The 20,608-nt window shown below is 35.6% G+C and overlaps 2 protein-coding genes across 4 annotated transcripts in view; both read left to right on the top strand.

Moving 5' to 3' along the window:
- Positions 1–7,646, top strand: part of LOC123871038 (D-arabinitol dehydrogenase 1-like) — a 35,019-nt gene extending 27,373 nt beyond the window's left edge. Inside the window, exons 12-13 of the mRNA XM_045914583.1 lie at positions 2,175–2,180; positions 7,625–7,646. The gene's annotated coding sequence lies outside the window, so the exon portion shown is untranslated. The remainder of the gene's footprint in view (positions 1–2,174; positions 2,181–7,624) is intronic.
- The window catches only part of LOC123871030 (scavenger receptor class B member 1-like), a 65,640-nt gene continuing 48,881 nt past the window's right edge, over positions 3,850–20,608 (top strand). Inside the window, exons 1-2 of one of the 3 annotated variants that reach the window (XM_045914570.1) lie at positions 3,850–3,999; positions 8,110–8,401. In XM_045914570.1, coding sequence (XP_045770526.1) covers positions 8,386–8,401 — 16 coding nt within the window. In that variant the 5' untranslated portion in view covers positions 3,850–3,999; positions 8,110–8,385. The remainder of the gene's footprint in view (positions 4,000–8,109; positions 8,402–20,608) is intronic. The other 2 variants (XM_045914571.1, XM_045914572.1) reach the window with 2 other exon arrangements.

Genomic DNA, 20,608 nt, shown 5'->3' with positions numbered 1-20,608 from the left:
ACTCTTACAAGGTATCTTCTACGAAAGCTGGCTCCATCTTAGGCTGCATCATCACTTGCCAGCAGCAATCAGTTTAACTTTGAAACCACACCTAGTAAGGTCTTGGACTGTAGTAATAAAATTATGTGATGTTTTTGTATAGCGGTAGTTTATGGGGCTAGGATTCATTATTAAAGAGAATAAATAAATAAATAGGTTTTTCGAAATTTTTAATAATTAATAATAATTATTTTAACGTCACGTTGAAGGTAAGGCGATCAATGACGTCACAAGGCAATAAACGACAAAATATTTTTTTAAATTTTTTAACATAAAAATATTTTCCTGCAGAAATTAAGTACTCTATTTTAATGTTAAAAACATCGATGTATAGTTAAAAGTGAAATATATGTTTTGTCCTTTAGGCCTTGTGACGTCATTCATCGCGTTCCGTACTGCGCGGCGTGACGTTAATAATACTTATGTGAAAAATAATTAAAAATCATGATTTTTTATTTTATTATTTTAGTCCCATAAACTACCGCTATACAAAACATCATATTATTTTATTATGTATCTACTACAGTCCAAGACCTATTTAACCCCTGACCAAATAAGAGGGGTGTTATAAGTTTGACGTGTTTATCTGTGTATCTGTCTGTGGCATCGTAGCTCCTAAACTAATGAACCGCTTTTAATTTAGTTTTTTTTGTTTGAAAGGTGGCTTGATCGAGAGTGTTCTTAGGCTATAATCCAAGAAAATCGGTTCAGCCGTTTGAAAGTTATCAGCTCTTTTCTCGTTACTGTAACCTTCACTTGTCGGGGGTGTTATAAATTTTTAATTTACACTTGTACATATTCAAGCGATAGAGATACACAAGAAGATTTTTTCAATCGAGGCGCAAGGAGCCGCTTTACTCAAGCGGTAGGTAGGTACCAAAATGGTGGGCATCCCTACAAATATGTCCAGCAGTGGACGTCTAATATCTATATTTTTATTTGGCCCCAGGTTTGATTCCAGCAAAGACAATTTTTTTTTTGTGAAACGGAAACCTCCCACCAGACCATGGAGCGAGGTTTCAGCCGTGGCTAGTTACCACTCTAACGGCCAAGTCGGTCTGTGAATCGATTCGTTCCAGTACAATGCCGTGTAGAAACCGATATGGGTTTAATGAAACTGCAATACCCCTTCCAAGTTAGCGCGCTTCCATCTTAGCATGCATCACCACTTACTACCAGGTGATATTGCAGTGCTAACAACCTATAATGGAATACCATACCGTGGAGATTGGAGTGTGGACTGCAAGTGACCTGTATCCAGCAGTGGGCGTCTAATGTTTATGTAGATCGCCGACGAGGGTATTATCATGTAGTCCTGCATTTAAATACCTAAATAATCGTTAGCAGTGTTTATCTCGCTTTAATATGTAGGTCTTCCTCTTGCACAATACCCTTTATCTAAGTGTGCCAATTAGTACGCACGTGACTCGGTTTATTTTATGATCTATGTTTTTACGTAATGTGTTATTTAATCGACCTTATTTACCTATACCAGAGAGAACTAGAGTGAGGGAGCTCTCGGTTTGATCCTGAATAGACAGTACATTTGGTTTTAGGCGTTGTTAGGTAGCGCTTGTCTATGCAATGAATTTGGCCGATGCTATATGAAAGTGGTAGTATAGGTAGGCGCAGTACTCCGAAAAACTTGTTTTTTTTCATTTTTTTCTGTATCTCAAGTTTACAGCAGCCTCCTATAAGTTATTAGACATGACCCTATTAGCTCTGCTACTTAGCCTCTGCTATCCGTCAGTCTGTCAGTCAGCGGGTTGTATCTCATGAACCGTAATGGGTAAAGAGTTGAAATTTTCACAGACTGTGTATTTCTAATGCCACTATAACCAGAACCACATATAATTAAAATTGCAAACAAATTTAATCAAGTTAAAAAAACTTAGCCTTATATTTTCTACGATGGTACGGAACCCTTCGTGTGTGAGTGCGACTCGCACTTGACCAGTTTTTAATGGCTGTGACACACAGACATACATACGGACTGGATGAAACCATGAGTGTAAATAGCATTTATAAAACATGTAATTTTCAGTTTATAATATTTTCGAGGTTATCAAAGTAAGTAATTGTATTTTTATAACCAGCGACGAGCGAATATCGTAAAAACGGCTTGTTGTAAAAACAATGTACCCAATTAGCTAACATGCTACCTTATATGCTTACTAACGAAAGTGTGTCTATCTGTCTGCTTGTTCCCTTTTAATGAATTACCCACTAAACCGATTTTGACGAAATTTATGTTATACAAAAATTGACTTTATATTTTGACGTAAGATTTTTTTACCAGTTATCTCCCAAAGCCACCATTATCCAAAATTCCAAAATTCATAGTTGCTGATCGTTGTTCCCTGTGTTGGGGACAATACGCAGAGAAACTATCAGCTTTTATAAAATAACGAAGGTCTAGCCCTCGCTGGCTCTTAGTCAAATAGATTACAATCTCAAAAACTCAAAGAGTTCCCATGGGATTTTGAAAAACCTTAATCCACGTGTACGAAGTCGCGGGCATCAGTACCTAGGTATATTATTTGCATTGCTATAATTCACACGAGACCGTCTTGTGATAAAATAGGTGAAAGGCCATTTACATATTAGTTTCATATATGCATCCAACATTCATTTTATATGTATGCTAACATAACCCGGTTTCGCTTGGGTGGAACTTTTGAAAATCCTTTTTGTAGGGTTTTACGTTATAGAGAAAACCTGCATGCAAAATATTAACTTTTACGTGGAGTTTAATTTTTTTTACTCAGATACAAGTTAACTCTTGACTGCATTCTTACCTGGTGGTAAGTGATGATGCAGTCTAAGATGGAAGCGGGCTAACCTGGTAGGAGTATGGCAGTGTTTATCAAACAGCGCTTAGCTCTGCGATAGGGAGGTCATCAAAACTTAGAGAGAAACATCGAGTCAGACTAACTGAAGGAAAAACTAACTGATTGACATATCAACACTGTACTGATATGTCAATCAGTTAGTTTTTCCTTCAAAACAGGTATATATAGGAGTATAAGAGACCTAGGTACCTCTACTAGTACATCCTGATGTTAAGTGATTACCGCCACCCATGAACTTATGCAGCACCAGAGGAACCGCCAATGCCTTGCCGGCCTTTCAGTAATTTTTTAATTCACCCCTTGAATAATTCCGTGTTTAAATCTAGTGGAAACACCGCCGAATTTTGGTTGGGAGTTTATTCTACAGTATGCATGTGCGTGGAAAAATAACTGGCACAGCAGACGGTTGAAGTGCACCAGGCACCCAGATGGTAAGGGTGAATTTTGCTTACGGTGGCGTGCGGTGCGTTTGTAGAAAAAAAAGGGATGGCGGAATGAGGTCAAACAGGAGACGATCAAAAAGGCTAGACTTATACAAGTCTGGCAATTCACACTTGGCCAGCGTGGTAGATTATGTTATTATAGTGTCCTTTTCATTCTGAGAGGAGCCCCGTGCTTAGTAGTGGACCGGCGAAGGATTGATGATGATGTACAGTAAATTAAGAGTGATGGAAAAGATCATGTGGAAACCTGCATGCCGGAGAGCTCTCCATAATGCAAAGGTGGGTGAAATATGCCAATTCACACGTTTCATTCTGATAGTACTTTTAGTAGGTACTGTAGTAGGCAACGATGGGTTGGGTTCACAGATATAAAGAGACGGATTCCTCTAACATCAATGGTTGAGATGAATTAATTATTATTATTAACAAATGACCTATTTATTTTCAAACACACATTAGGACAATAATTATATTAGTTAATTATCTGCGCAAATATTAATAACCCGTATTATTACGACGCGAGTGGACGTGCGATTTGACGTACTTACTGTAATAAATAATTGTTATATTAGTAATTATTTTATTAATAGAGCTCAGTGCTAACGATTAATGAGCTTAGTGTATGACACAAGGATGATACCAACACTGGCTGCTTTTTGTTATGCGTAAGTGTTAGATTTTTAGAAGATAGTAATTATTACCTACGATAAAATAAATAATAAACAAAATTTTAACTAAATAACATTTATTTTTATAAAATAAACTTAAATCTAAATTAAATTTAAAAAAGTGTATTATTAAAACTAAAATAAATTAAATTAAATCTAAAACCGCATCGAGACCACCTCAGCGAGGCATTGTACCCAAGATGCTGAAAGCATTGCCCCTTTGGATTGTCAAACTATATTTTGTCCAAGGTAGGTACTTGCCAGCTCTTGGGTCCTCGGTTAACAAATAAAATAAAATAAAATAAAATAAAATAAAATAAAATAAAATAAAATAAAATAAAATAAAATTTGTTTATTGCTAAAAAACTCTTTAAACTAAGTAAGTACAATTTAAAACTTAAAAAACAAAAACATTAATAATTTAAATATTTGCACTGACTGATAAGACTAGTACTAACGAATTATTTGACTAACTAAATAATTTGTAATTATTAATTATGATCATAATTTGTAATTGCAAATGCTGATTAAGTAGGTATTTTTTATTAAATGATACGATTAGTGAGCTTAGTATATAAAATAACAGGGTGATACTAACACTAGTATTATAACTAGTTGTTGGTATATTTTGTAAAAAATAACTACTAATCAATTGATACTAAAATTATTATTATTAATACAAGTAGTTATCGAATTAATAGTGCTTAAGATTTGTGAGTTCGGTGCATGAAATAAAAAGATGAACCTAAATAATTAGAACACTAGTTTTCAACCCCCGACCCAAAAAGAGGGGTGTTATAAGTTTGACGTGTGTATCTGTGTATGTGTCTGTGGCATCGTAGCTCCTAAACTAATGAACCGATTTTAATTTAGTTTTTTTTCATGAAAGGTGGCTTGATCGAGAGTGTTCTTAGCTATAATCCAAGAAAATCGGTTCAGCCATTTGAAAGTTATCAGCTCTTTTCTAGTTACTAAACCTTGACTTGTCGGGGGTATTATAATTTTTTAATTAACACTTGTTGGTTACTTTGTTATGTTAAGTGTTAAATTTTGGGCTGATGGTTGGTGAGCTTAGTGTATGAAATAATACAAAGTTTATGTTACAAGAGTGGTTGTTGGTGTTATTATTGTCGTAAGTAATTTTTGATGATAAACAGTGATAGCCTAGTGGTTAGACGTTCTCCTATTCGAGAGATCAAGGGTTCGATACCTTTAAAACGACACGCACTTTTAAATTTTTATTTATTCCTTTTTCATTCCAGCCTTTCCAAATGGAAAGGCTGGAATATTCGTAGTCAAGGCTTAGTTGTCTACTTAACTAAGCCTTGACTACGAATACAACCGATGGTAAATGATGAAGAAGGATTATGGCATGGGATGTAGCCATCCCATGTCTTTCATCTTGTTAGGTTTCTATCTACGCGGCATCGTAGCAGATCGTAGCTAACTACCTATATCAAAGTAATATTTCTTAATTGTATGTTAGTCACTACATTCATGTACCTCATAAAATGAAGAATCCAGTGTTCAAAATGCATATTTGAAGTTATCATGTTACTACCAGAAAACTTGAAGGTCAATTTAAATCAGACTTGCGACCTCTTTGAAACCCAAACAAAAATATACGAGTCAGAAGTAGAAACTCAGACCACGCATTAAGTAGGGTTCCGTGGCCATGCGTTAGCATGCTCCATTTTTAACCCCCGACCCAAAAAGAGGGGTATTATAAGTTTGACGTGTGTATCTGTGTATCTGTCTGTGGCATCGTAGCTCCTAAACTAATGAACCGATTTTAATTTAGTTTTTTTGCTTGAAAGGTAAGATCGAGAGTGTTCTTAGCTATAATCCAAGAAAATCGGTTCAGCCGTTTGAAAGTTATCAGCTCTTTTCTAGTTACTGTAACCTTCACTTGTGGGGGGGTGTTATAAATTTTAAATTTACACTTGTTCAACGAGGTGTAGTACGCGACAGGTTGACATAGCAATAGGGCTGGGGACGCCCCGCACACCTGCACAGCCTCCGCGCTTACCCGGTGCGGGATAGCGCGGGTGACGTGCGGGTGTGCGGGGCGTCCCCCCCCCCCACCTCATACCCCGATAGCCATCTCGACCTGTCGCGTACTATAGGTATCACTCAAGAGGGTAAAGCAAATTTTACTGACTAACGTTTGTTTAGCGTAGCGGTAATAGATTTCTTTAACAGGTCTTATAGTTTGTTTTAAAATGATACAGACAGATAGACAGACGGATAGATAGACGGATTGGACGAATCTATAATGGTTCCTTGTTTTACTATAACATCATCATCATCATCATCATCATCAGCCTGTGGACGTCCACTGTTGGACATAGGCCTTCCCTATAGAGCGCCACCACACCCGGTCCTCAGCCTTCCTCATCCAGCCACTTCCCGCCAGCCGCTTTATATCGTCGGTCCATCGTGCTGGGGGTGTATTTACTATAACGGAACCCTAAAAAGCTTAAAAAGTCGTACCATTTCTACCAATTTTAATTTTAACGAAGTACACGCAGGTCAAACAAAGTTATCGCTTTGATTACATTATTAAAAATGTTTTAGTATACAAATTATGTGGAAATCATTGAACAGATAGTTAAGTCTTGGTCACGTTTTTGGCACTTATCTGTATGAGATTATTCGTTGAACTTCTGCCACCTTACAAGTATCGATCCAGTTTGATCGATCAATCTAGAAAATATACATATTACCTATAATAATCCATACTTAATATTATAAATGCGAAAATGTCTGTCTGTCTATCTGCTACCTTTTTACGGCCCAACAGTTTAACCAATTTTGACGAAATTTGGTACAGAGTTAGCTTATATTCCGGGGACGGACACAGGCTAAACCCATTCGCTTAAACGATTTGTATGTTTGGTACCGAGGTAGCTTGTGTCCCTGTAATTGACACAGGCATTTTATCTCGGAAAATCAAACAGTTCCCACGGGATCTTTACAAACCTAAATTGACGCGGACGAAGTCGCGGGCATCTTATATTTTTTTAATATTTTCTTCGAAATAGTATTATAAATCTTCATAGTCGCCGATCGTTTCTACCTGTGTTGGAGACGATACGCAGATAAACTTTCAGTTTTGATAAAATAACGAAGGCCTGACACGCGCTGACTCTTAGTCTATGACAGCTTAGGACAGCTTTTGTATTTTTTCTGATTCCTAATCTGTCAAGACGTCTTTATCCGTGAGATAAAGTTTATCTGGCAGTTTTGAAACAGGTCCTTATTATTAACATGGGGGTAATGCATTGTCTTATGTAAACAATCGGATGCTAGGATAAATCTAAAGCGTAACGATGGGATCTTAGAGTAAATGAATCTAATGAAAGATTCATTAGATGGGGTTGAAATGGGGGGTACAGTTGTTGTTAGGACTGCCAGATGGTCTATGTGGTGGGTTAACATTTAGGTGGAATTATAAATGAATTAAAAAGATACAGCAGTGTTACCGTTAAAAGACTTTTCCTTAGTATTTGAGCAGGCGCAGGATTTACATTCACGGATATTCCCGCGCAGATGTGTAGACATGCTCGACGAACAAGCTTGATATACATAGAGCAGTAATGCTCGAATTACGAATAGTCCGTGCAAAATGACTTCTCACACGCCATTTTATTTTTGACTCTATGAGTCAAATGTCATGTCAAAAGTACGGTTAACCTTTAAAATAAGGACTAAAATCGTACTTTTGACCATGATATTAGACACATACAGTTAAAATGGGGTCCCCCATCTTGCCCTTGTTGTACCCCGCAGGAATGCTCTGTTTAGACGTCTACGTCGATCGACTGTAAGAAATTTATTCTTTAGCCTGTGTTAACACCTTTATGATGCCTCATTCGCACGAGAGCTTTTTTAAAGTCCCTTAAAAAAGCGTTCAAATAGAACGAAATAAAAAATGCATTCCCAAGTATCTGTTGTTCACACTTCACACGTCAACTCTTTTTTTAACGCGCACTTTGTATTCAGCGCAACGCCGGGTTTTAACGCAACGCTTTTTTAACGCTCGTGCGAATAAGGGCTAATGGTGATGATTTACAACTTTTCTGAACTATTTCTTTTTTGTTTCAGGTTATTATTATTTTGGAAACTGTTGTGGGATGATTAACAAAAGTGGAACTTTTATGTCAATAAATAATAATTATATAACTTTTTAAATCTTATAATCTTTCTTATATGTATAGGTTTTTAATTACTATTACAACAACATAACAAAACAATTTTCGCGGTTTACCGGTAACATTTATATCAATACTATTTTAATTTATAAAGTTATAGCTATATTTTAAAGATATACTATGTAATATATTATTTAAAGTGAGAAGAGCAGACGTCAAGAACAAGAAAATGTACGCCGTTAACCGTAAGTAAGAATTTTATTCAAATCAATTTACATAATACTGCTGTTTGAAAGAGTAACAGCTGAGTTTCTTGCTGGCTCTTCTCAGAAATATTTGTGGTCGTGGCCGGGATCGAACCGCTGACCTCTCGAATAACTGGCGAACGTCTTAGCCACTAGGCTACAACGGCTTTTTTGAGATTCATACAATGCGATTCAAATAAGAAGAGCGCCGACATATTTGAAATGTATTGTTAAACTGCAAAATGCTAATTCACTTATAGATTTCGCTTCGCTTGGTCAATTACTCAAAATTAAAAAAAACCGCCGACACAAAAACCTCTATAAGAAAACTAGAAAAGAGCTGATAACTTTCAAACGGCTGAACCGATTTTCTTCGATTTTATTTATTATAGCTACACACTCTCGATCAAGCCACCTTTCAAACAAAAAAAGTAAATTAAAATCGGCTCATTCGTTTAGGAGCTACGATGCCACAGACAGATTATTATCAGACATAGATACACACGTCAAACTTATAACACCCCTCTTTTTGGGTCGGGGGTTAATAAAATGGCATTATCTGGGGTAATCTACTTTTATAGGATGGTAAATATTTGGATGGCATTTTAAATTAAATTGTGGATCAAAGTTTGGTTTTCCCAACTATTTGTGCTTTAACAATGATTACTTTGGTACCTACCTAGTCATTTACTTTCACAGGATAGCAAGATATATATATATTTTGTGCTTGTAATTTCACATTAAATTGATGTTTCAATTTTGGTGATCATTTACTATTTTTGGTGGTATAAAGTATTTATTTGACTTTATATTTTGCAATATCTGGTGATAAGATAAACATAAGCCAATAAAAATGTCCAATTATGCCAATTTTTTAAAATTTTAATGCTGTTGTTTACATCTTTACAAGATGATTCATGACCTTTATTCTGTTCTAAAAATTCGCAGGGTAATTACCATGTTTTTATAAGTTCAAAAATAGCCATAACTATGGTATTTTAAGTTCTGTTAGGCAACGTCCATTTACGCCATACGACAGTTAATTATTTTGGCATTGATGCCGTCGCGTCGTCGGTTAACCACACCTCTTTTTCCGTTTATCCATCATATAACAACTATCCTAGGGTGTATACTTTGAAACATGGTTTTGCCTATTCACCCTGGAGGGGGTGGATAGAAGGAATTCGATTCTGATTATTTTTATTTCATTGTAATCTGATAGCCCTTGAGTGCGATCTTACCTGATGGTAAGTAATGATGCACTCTAATAATATGGTAGCGGGCTAACTTGGAAGGGGTATGACAGTTTCATTAAACCCATACCCCTGATCGGTTTTTATACGGCATCGTACCGGAACACTAAATCTTGGCGGCACGGCTTTCTCGGTAGGGTGGTAACTAGCCACGGCCGAAGCCTCCCACCACTTTTTTTTTAACACAGTTGAACGTGGCTACAGTTACAGTAGAGTTTTTTTAGGCGACTTAAAATATAAACAAATTGCAAAAGCTTTCTCGCAAAAACGCGTAAGCGACGCCGATTTCCCGGGTGCTTTAAGACCTTCTGGAGTTAGGTTTCGACTTGTATCATGATTTCTTAGTTTGTCGTGTGGTTGTAGCGCGTCTGAAAGGATCCTAACCCATGACGCTTAGTTCTAGAGAAGTGCAGAACCTTTTTACCTTAAATTTTCACGAGCGCATGAGTACTACCTGCATTATACTTGCGTGTTGTTATTGTAAGATTATAATTACCTAAGTACTTACCTACTCAAGATTTAAAAGGCGGATGCGCAAAATCTTGATTTTTTATTCAATTATACTTATTACCAACGACTTGGGTAGATATTGAATAACATTTAGATAAAAAATAAAATATTTTTTACATTTTTAAGTCCAAATTTCGTGGAAACCCTTTGATTTTCCGGGGCCAAAAGTAAGCTATGTCCTTCCCCTGGATGTCAAACCCATGATTTCTTCCTCAATTTCCTCAGGGGTGACACCTATCTAGATAAACTTCAATAAATATTTACAACATCCAAATATTATATATATTATTTCAAATATAAAAATGAATCGCAAAATGTGTTGGTAAGCGCATAACTCAACAACGCCTGGACCAATTTGGCCAAATCTTTTTTTTAAATGTTCGTTGAAGTTCAAGGATGGTTTTTACGGCGAGAAAAATTAGAATTATTGCTGGAAAAACCCTAAAAATAGCCCTTACAAATCTTTTTGACAGGACGAAGTCTGTCGGGTCAGCTAGTTTCAAATAAAAATACATTTATCAAAAAAAAAAATCTATGTACCTATTTAGTACGTAAATATTTTCATAACCCAGTTATTGAGTATTTAAAAACCTACTAAAACAGTGCGAATATTTTAACCGTGAAAAAAAATATTGGTTAATTTTTAACGTTTCATAAACTGTTAAAGATTAAACAATTTTATTACCACGGAAGTTTTTTTCCAAGAAGACTATAAGTGTGCTGATTTTAAGCTGTATATGTAAGAGCTTAGAATATTAGTTTCTAATAAAAAGCTTGGGATACAGATGTAGGTACAGACAATGAAGTGATACCATATTATACCTACTTAATACGCGTACTTAAAAGTACAAAATATTAAGAGGGGTCTCTCCGTCACTTGCTCCATACAAACGTAGTTCCAACTTCATTTGAATATTAAGCAACCATAGTTCATGAAACATATTCTAGAAACTAATATCTATGCCTGTGGTTTTCCAGATTTCTGTTAAAATATTCGGTTTCAAATTTAGGCGGTCAATTCACATACAAATCTTTGAACCCCTGTAATTTTAAAACTACATATTGAAATGAAATGAAATTGGAACTACGATTGTATGGAGTAAGTGACGGAGAGAGCCCTGTTAAAAAGAAGGACTGACGGATTGGATGCAACTATTTAGGTAAGTATTCCTTGTTGAATACTAAGGAACCCTAAAAAATGAAGTCAGACATGAACCCGGAACTTAGATGTTATTATGAATTAGTATCGCTCTAGTCGGCTATAGACTCCTAATAAAGTTTGCAAAAACCGCATTTTTTTTAGGTATTAAATTGATTAAAGTTTCCATCGAAGGTATTTTCATAGTTTAACAACCCGTACAGTTGCCCAACACGCATGATTGTAGACGAGTGCCAGTTTTAGCTTTAACATGATTAAATATAGCAAAATCACCATGTTGCATATTCAGTTTATTTATTTGCTAGCAACTATCTACTGTTATAAGTTAAGCTCATTTCAAACTACGGAAACATAATATAATAAATAAATATCGCTCACCCTACTTTGAAATGTCACTGTTCACACTGAGATGTAATATTATATTACAATTTGTTTTTAATTTATATACTATACTAGCTGATGCCCGCGACTTTGTTCGCGTGGATTTAGGTTTTTCTAAATCCCGTGGGAACTCTTTGATTTTCCGGGATAAAAAGTAGCCTATGTGCTAATCCAGGGTATAATCTATCTCCATTCTGAATTTCAGCCCAATCCGTCCAGTAGTTTTTGCGTGAAGGAGTAACAAACATACAAACACACACACACACACACACATACAAACTTTCTCCTTTATAATATTAGTGTGATTTCCGTAGTTTGAAATGGGCTTTAGTCAGTGAGTGATTCAGGCCTTTTTTTACATTATTGATGATTCAGACACCTTTATGGATTAGTAATAATGATATATTAATACTTAATTAATATACATAATTTAGCAATTTGATGCATGTTCTATCGTACAGTAAGGCATCGTCAAGGTCTGCAACTCTGCATCCGTAGTCGAAATACCACGGACATGAGCGAATCGATTTGCTTCCTCGTTTCTAATTCGAACCGCTAGGATATAGACCACTGTTCCGGCATCAGTTACCATATCCACTTTTAATATAGGTGGTAGGTACCTTCAAGTCAAGAGTGAATGTGCATCTTTTAGGCAAGCCAATGAATTTAAAAAAAAAATTACAACTTTTTACTGTAGTCAGCTTTCTGCAAATAGGTAATATGTACATGGAAAAAGCACAATATTTATTCCAAGGGGAACACTATTCAAACTTTTTTTGTTTGCTTAAAAATTACTTGCTCAAAAATTTGCACGCATAATCTTATGAATCTTGCGGGTCTACCATTGCGATGCGCAAATATTTTATTCACTGTCCCACTGTATGATTGCTAATCTTTGGTATCACACTGCGTATTAACGTAGCTCACTCAGTTATTAACTTGTTTACCTTCGTCCAGTACTTAATTACTTTAAGGAAACACGAAACCTAAGTAAGGAAATTTAGAAAATAGTTTTATCTGATGACAAGTCAGCCTTGACTGCAGTCTGCATCTCTCCTAATGGTAAGTGATGATCAAACCCAAAGCAGTTTGTTCAAATTGGTACAAGACGTCCCATACAAAATGACAGTTATTTTTTGTACCAATTTGAAGTGATCCATCGAGCGTACTGGGAATTGAAATTGAAATCAAAATGGTCTACGTGTTTATAATATTACTAGCTCATGCCTGCGACTTCGTTTCCGTCGATATAGGTTTTTACAAATCCCGTGGGTACTCATTGGTTTTCCGGGATAAAAAGTAGCTTATGTGTTAATCCAGGGTGTAATCTATCATCGTTCCTTTCAGTCAAATCCGCCCAGTAGTTTTTGAGTAAAAGAGTAACAAACATCCAACTTCCATACATACATACAAACTTTGGCGTTTATATTTATATACTAGCTCATGCCCGCGACTTCTATTATATATTCTATTATAATCTAAATACATAAAAGAAAATCAAAATTCTTAACCTCATAAAACAGAAAAATATTAAAATTATACATTCCTCCATAAATAAGACTTCTGGATTGAAACAGACTTGTGGCATGCAGGTTCTGTCTTAATTCATAGCGAGCGCGAATTTTTACGGAATGTAAATGAACTCAACATAATATAATATGTATAGGGTAAAATGTCATTGCCTATATCGATACTCTATCGATTCGCTTTACTCATTTACTTTATTTTAAACGTAAACAAAGTTTTTTTAGTTCCGGTGTAAAGAGGAAATGGCAATAATTATGTCAAAAAAGGAATGAGTGGGATTTCGCCTTGTCTTGGTAGGCATTTGCCAATAAATTTGCATCCGAAGTCCTAAGTGATTTTCCATAAACCGACATACCACATAGTAAACCACAGCCTTCGGGTTTTCTAGAATATTCCGTCCCTATCTGCACTGGGATATTTTAATAAGAGTGAGTGAGAGGTTGAATTTATTACACAATATTTATGCTACAATTAATTATGTACTTCTTTTTTTTTAAAAGGATTAATGATATTCAGGTTGTCACTTCAAGTTACTTTTTTTTTAAATCTGAATAGGTACAATCCTATAACCAGTATTTTAATGCTTGAGCGCTACGATGCCACAAACAGACAGGCAGATAAAAGAGCGGTCAATAACTAACGACCTTCTTTTTGCGTTTAAAGGATGCTCTTATAAAATAATCGTTCAAATTGCTTAGCCCATAAAAACACTTCAAAATCTCTTACGTATTTGACTTATGTACTGATGTAGCCATACCAATTGATACCCACGACTTCATCCGCGTGGATTTAGATTTTTAGAAATCCCGTGGGGACTGATATTTAATTTTGCTTTAAATAAGCATTTTATTAACTGAAACATAATGTGTATAAGAACATAAGTACATTACATACGACTAAGTATGTATACCCATGCAAAAGATTCCGTCGATGCGTTGCTCCGTTGAGACATTGAAGGACAAACCGACAAACCGACAGACAAACGCATGTAGTGATTTATAATTGTTATTTACATTGTATGTATATATAATTAATGCAGTGTAATAAAAAAAACAAGTAGCGGATGATTGCTTTTATGCAAGTCATAAGTTATTTAAAGATGAGGTATATGTCATAACGCCGGAGAAGCGAATAAGAGTAAGATAGGTACCTATTTGTACAATAGTTACGAGTAAATTCAACAACAGCATTAAAAGGCAGCCTTATTGCTATCAGCAATAGTTTACAAACAACGGGAATAGAGCGGAAAGTCCATCGATGGGAAAGTCTCAATAGTTCAAAGATGAAAGAGCGGACTGAAGTCCGTAAGATTCAAACCCCACCCGTTGCACTATTGTCGAACCTACCCTTTTTTCCGTGAGAGAATTCCGACATGGATACATATCTAATTATCTATGCATGGATACCACCGGCCACGGGGGAGTACAGTGGTTATGTCAGACGCCTACCGACTAAAATCCTCACGAAGTTCAATCCCACCGCTGGCGACGGAGCACAAGGGACCGACAACGCCTTGTTACTCCGCCAGCGGATGTCCGCCGCAGAAGACCCACTACTGGGACACTACGTGCACCAAACACCATTAGAGGCATGCCGGAACCACAGCAAGCCAACCAACCGGAAGACCACACCGTGAACGGTGGATCGCTCTGTGTCCATCATCAGGTCCTCCCGAGGGCTTCTTGGGAAGGGCACTCTCACAATGAGATGAGTTTAGGCCATAGTCTGGCTAGCCCAGTGCAAATTGACGATTGGCAGATTTCACAAACCTTTAGGAATATTACGGAGAACTCTTAGGCATGCAGGTTTAGCTCACGATGTTTTCCTTCACCTTAGCGAGTGATATTTATTGTAATTACTTAAAATGCACATATAACTCCGAAAAGTTGCGCGTGCGTCGGATACCGATTTTCCGGATCCCGGAAGGCCGACGCGACGTCCTACTTCTATAGCATAGCTGCTGCATGTCTGACTGTATCTTTAGAAGTCATTTGTTTATTTTCCGCAGCTTCAAATTAATTTCTAGATTCATGTAGAACCATTGACACTGTCGTTACACGTTTAACTATTTCTAGAACTGTAAACTTTATAGCTATGGTAATAAAGTCGATATTACATCAGCAATCGTTACAGTGGTCATGATTAACGTTACAATATATTATATCATCGCAGCACATACCTTACAATATGTACTTACCTAATTATTTTTCATGTAGCTTGCTTGCGTTAGGGTTAGAGATAATGTTAGTTATTAAAACGACATAAGTAGTGGAGATTTTTTTTAATTGACACGCGCGATTTTATCTTTGCGTCAATTTTGAGTTGAGTCGTTATTTAATATATTCAAATTCAAATTCAAAATGTTTTTATTCAATTAGACTTTTACAAGTTCTTTCGAATCGTCAAAAGCATCTACCACTGGTTCGGAATGCCTTTCCTACCGAGAAGAACCAGCAAGAAACTCGGCGGTTGCTCTTTTCAAAGATTTGATATACAATATTATGCCATGTATAAAAGCAATTGAAGTCCTGCGCATTGCTGGAGCGAATCGAAGTTCAAATCCACGCTTTTTTATCATTTAAATTTATATAATATTTTTATCATTTTAATTTATACTCCAGTAAATTACTTATCTAGAAGTATTGTTAGGCCTTTACTAATAAAAATTTACACACTGCACTGGTTCTATTTCCACTGGGTGTCCTCTCAGAATAAGAATGGCATAATTCTAACGTTTCTAACTATTTTGTTATTGTTATTGTATCTCTAACACAAAATGAGAATTTTAAATCTCATTTAACTTGACATCATAAAAAAACATTTATACCAATTATAAAACAAACGTTCAGTTATAATTTAATTATGCTAAGTAACTTAACATCTTATTCATTGTTATTTTATTAATGTTGTTTTTTTTACCTACTAAACCATATTTCAATTTTTTTTAATGTTATGCAGGTCTGTTAATGTAGCACGGAATAAGTATAAATTATATGTTGGAATGTAAATTAATCCATACTAATATTATAAATGCAAAAATATCTTTCTGTCTGTATTGTAAAAAAATTTTTTTCGATATTTATTTATTTCTTCCAGTGGTAGCTATGCTCTTGACGATTCAAAAGTACTAGTGAATGTCTAATTGAATGAAAATATTTTGAATTTGACTTCGTGAGTGACTGGAATTTCAAGGGATGGATAATTTGCATCCTGGGAAATCAAAAAAATAAATATTACAAAAAAATCACTATGTAACGGCAACACTATTTTAGGAAAATGTACTGCTTTGCGGAACGGCTTTGTCGGTAATAAATGAAAAGAATTTCTATCACGTTACTGACAGGGGAAGCCCCTACTATGGGGTTTTACAGATGCTCTAGTTGATGTTAATTTTACCTTCGTGATTCATCGACTAGCGCGTGAGTAGTTTTCAAAAATGACCAATGACTTGCTTTAGAAAAACTAAAAGAAAAACTTGGGCTCTTCTAAGATTTGGGCGCGTTTGGAACCCTCGTAGCTTTAGTTTTAAGTTACGTAATTAATTATCACCACTATATCGTACAAAAACAATTTCGACCATCCAAAGGAGTACAATTGTACCTACTTTGAATAAATGATTTTGACTTTGACTTTGAAAAGGAACCTTTGATTTTGACTTTTGATTTTGACTTTGAAAAGGAACCCTTATAGAATCACTTTGTGATTCACAACTTCCCTAAAAAGGGAGGGAGGCTTCAAGAGACCTATTTGTAACAGTGGACGTCTATTGATTGATAATGATAATAATCGAAGTCAAACACGTCAAAATCAGTCAAAATTCTCAAAATGCTCATTCGGGATTTGTAACCGCAAGACATTAGATCTACGTACGCATTTCGATTTAGGATCGATAACTTTAAGGGCATTAAGTATTAAATAATGACTTAATAAGTAGATTAATGGCAGGCATCACGCCAAAAGTAAAATCATATAGGCACATCCGTGATGTGAGTGTTTCTAATTTAAATGAAATAAAATGATTTTTTTTATGGATATAAAAAATATAACGTACAACAAGCACAAACAATACATGTATCAATAGGCAACTGACACTAATATATTCTTCTTTTAATGTTAAAGAAAAATGATATTCAGAAGTTTACATGAAAAAAATTATAGCAGAGAATCATTTTATTTTTTTATTTTTATTTTATTCCTTTATTTGTAAACAACAGCGGTACAATTATTATAATTTTACATTTTAAACTATTTAAAAATAAGCTCAAAGATTTGTATGTGAATTTTTAAGACCGCGTAACTTTGAAACCGAATATTTTACAGAAATCTGGAAAACGACAGGCATAGGTATTAGTTTCCAGAATATTTCTGCAAAACTTGAAACTACGTTTGTATGAAGCGAGTGACGGAGAGACCCCTCTTAAGTAGTATAATGGAGTAAGTGACGAAGAGAGCCCTGTTAAGCCAAAATAATCGCACGTCACAAGAGTGAAAAGTTCCAACATAGCTACTTAGGTATTTTATCCATGTGATCGTTTCCCCATTTGTAATTCAATTAAATCGAGAACGATATTCAATATCTTATTATGTGACGTTTATAGAAGGGTTCCTTGTTTTATTACGCACCTCGCAAATCAATAAATATCGCAGAAATAAAAAATATTCCTTATAAATATTATTAACCACTAGAGGATGCCCGCGACTTCCTCCGCGTGGATTTAGATTTTTATAGATCCTGTGGGAACTGTTTGATTTTCCGGGATAAAAAGTTGCCTATTTCGATTACAGGGACGCAAGCTACTTCGGTACCAAATTTCATTCAAATCGGTTAAGTGGATGGGTCTTTAGGAATCCCGCGGGAACTCTTTGATTTTCCGGAATAAAAAGTAGCATATGTCCGTCCCCGGGATATAAGCTAACCCTGTACCAAATTTCGTCAGAATTGGACAGACAGACAGACAGATAGACAGACAGACAGACAGACAGACACAGTATGGATTACCAAGTTTTTTTTGTGGGCCGCCAAAAAAGTATTTTACTCGATTTGGGTGATGTGTTTTCGCCGAGCATATTCAAATTCGCGCACGACGCGTTTGTTTATAGATTCTTACCCATACCCAAAACCTGGGTTTCGTTAACCTAAAATACCTATTTAATTGCACATAATAACGTCATGGGTGAAAAGTTCCGCCAAACTAACGTATTTTATCCATATTATCGTTTCCCCAGTTATAAATAAATTAAATCGATGGCGTATATTCATTATCAAGCCTTTCTTATTATGTGACGTTTTTGCGTCGACAGTCCACTGTAGGAAAATCTCGGAGGTCTAAAGGTTGGCGCGCATTATTTTAGTTTGTGTGTGATTAGTCATTTGCTTAGTTTTAGATTTTCTTCTTTAGATGAAAAATAAAATGGGTGCAGTTTACAGAGAACAAGACGAATGCAGAGGATAGAAATAATTATTGTACTTATACTATACAGATTCCAAGTTCTTAATTTCATCAAATTACACAGGAAAGGTTTATGGTTACTTCTGTCGCATTCACTCGCAGGCTTTCTATACGTGTATGTGTTTGTCTCTTTTTAGTGTCGCTTTTCATCTCATTGAGTTTGAAACGGTACTTACTATAAAAGTTCTCATTTCCAAGTCTTATTCAGCACGTCGATTCCCGAAAACCTGCATCAACCATTATTACAATCACAATTGTTGTGATTGGCTTTTATGTTATTCTTGTTGCAACAACAATGCATTGTAGCCAATAATGAGCAAGCGTCAACCAATCAGAGGTGATTGCGATCGTGACATTGTAGCTGTCATTCCACCGCAATTGAGCCGCCGATCGCGTAAATGACTTGATGACGGCCTCTTATATCTTTCATCCTATCTTTAGTAGGATTTGAACTTTAATAACCCTATAAACGTAGTGTGGGACGCCCTCCAGCACGATGGACCGATGATATTAAGCGGCTGGCGGGAAGTGGCTGGATGAGGAAGGCTGAGGACCGGGTGTGGTGGCGCTCTTAGGGAAAGCCTATCTCCAGCAGTGGATGTCCACAGGCTGATGATGATGATGATGATGAACCCTATAAAAGGTTGCCTTCCGTGGGTTGTGGCCGAAGCCACTGACGCAAGTGACCTACCTTTGCTTGAGGCATCATTCAAATTCCGGGATTTCCACTAACCAAATTAATAACACGGTATGAATGTCATTTAGACACGTGTTTCGTGCAATACAAATACGTATTCTACACATATTATCGTTTCCCCCGACACAAAGTAGTGTAGTTCAATTATATCTAATGGCATATAATTATTAATCAATGACAAGCCTTTCTTATTATGTGACGTTTTTACGACGACTCATGGCGAATATGGGAAAATGTTATTATAATAAAGTTTTACGCGCATCATTTTAGTTAAATATAGTTAGTTAAATGAATGTCGAACGAAATTTAGTCGTACGAACGTAAAATAAATAACAGAAGTGTACGTATGTGTTACTAAAACTGAAATTACTTATGGCGTTATATTCTTTATTTGAATTTTTAATGGAAAATAAAATAAAATTATTAGGTACTTAATTCAAATTTGGAACCGAGTGACGGTGTTATGCATAAAATATTTCTATGGACTATTATTTAAGTACATTTATATGTAGTTATACGACTAGAAGAAAATAAAAGTTTATGCGGCTTATAAATTACTAGCTGATACCCGCGACTTCGTGGATGTAGGTTTTTAAAATTCCCGTGGGAACTCTTTGATTTTCCGGGATAAAAAGTAGCCTATGTGCTAATCCAGGGTATAATCTATCTCCATTCTAAATTTCAGCCCAATCCGTCCAGTAGTTTTTGCGTGAAGGAGTAACAAACACACACACACACACACACACACACACACACACACACACACACACACACACACACACACACACACACACACACACACACACACACGCATACAAACTTTCTCCTTTATAATATTAGTGTGATTAGATTATAATATTGGAGTATTTAGATGTATACTTATTCATTATAGAAATTTAACTGTTAACATTTTCAATCTAACATCGGAGGTAACCGCTCACGTACTTGCTATTTACGAGTATGTTTCTACACGTTCCAAACCATACTTGTAAAATCATACCTAACTATATTAAAACTTCAAATATCAATTTTGAATAATCATCGATATTTTTAAGTTTATATTAAAATTTTATTTATTTTGTTGATTAAATTATTATAAAAAGGATGTATTGGGTTGGGTGTTGCATGTTTGAATAAATGTTCTTCTAGGAATTTCCTTATTTTGTAAGAATTTTTGTACAGTGCATTTCAACTCCATATTTTTAATCATTAAAAATCCTTGGTGATGTA

Source organism: Maniola jurtina, chromosome 13, assembly GCF_905333055.1.
Source record: "Maniola jurtina chromosome 13, ilManJurt1.1, whole genome shotgun sequence".
NCBI classification, from domain to species: Eukaryota; Metazoa; Arthropoda; class Insecta; order Lepidoptera; family Nymphalidae; genus Maniola; species Maniola jurtina.
This window is presented reverse-complemented; position numbering and strand designations above follow the sequence as displayed.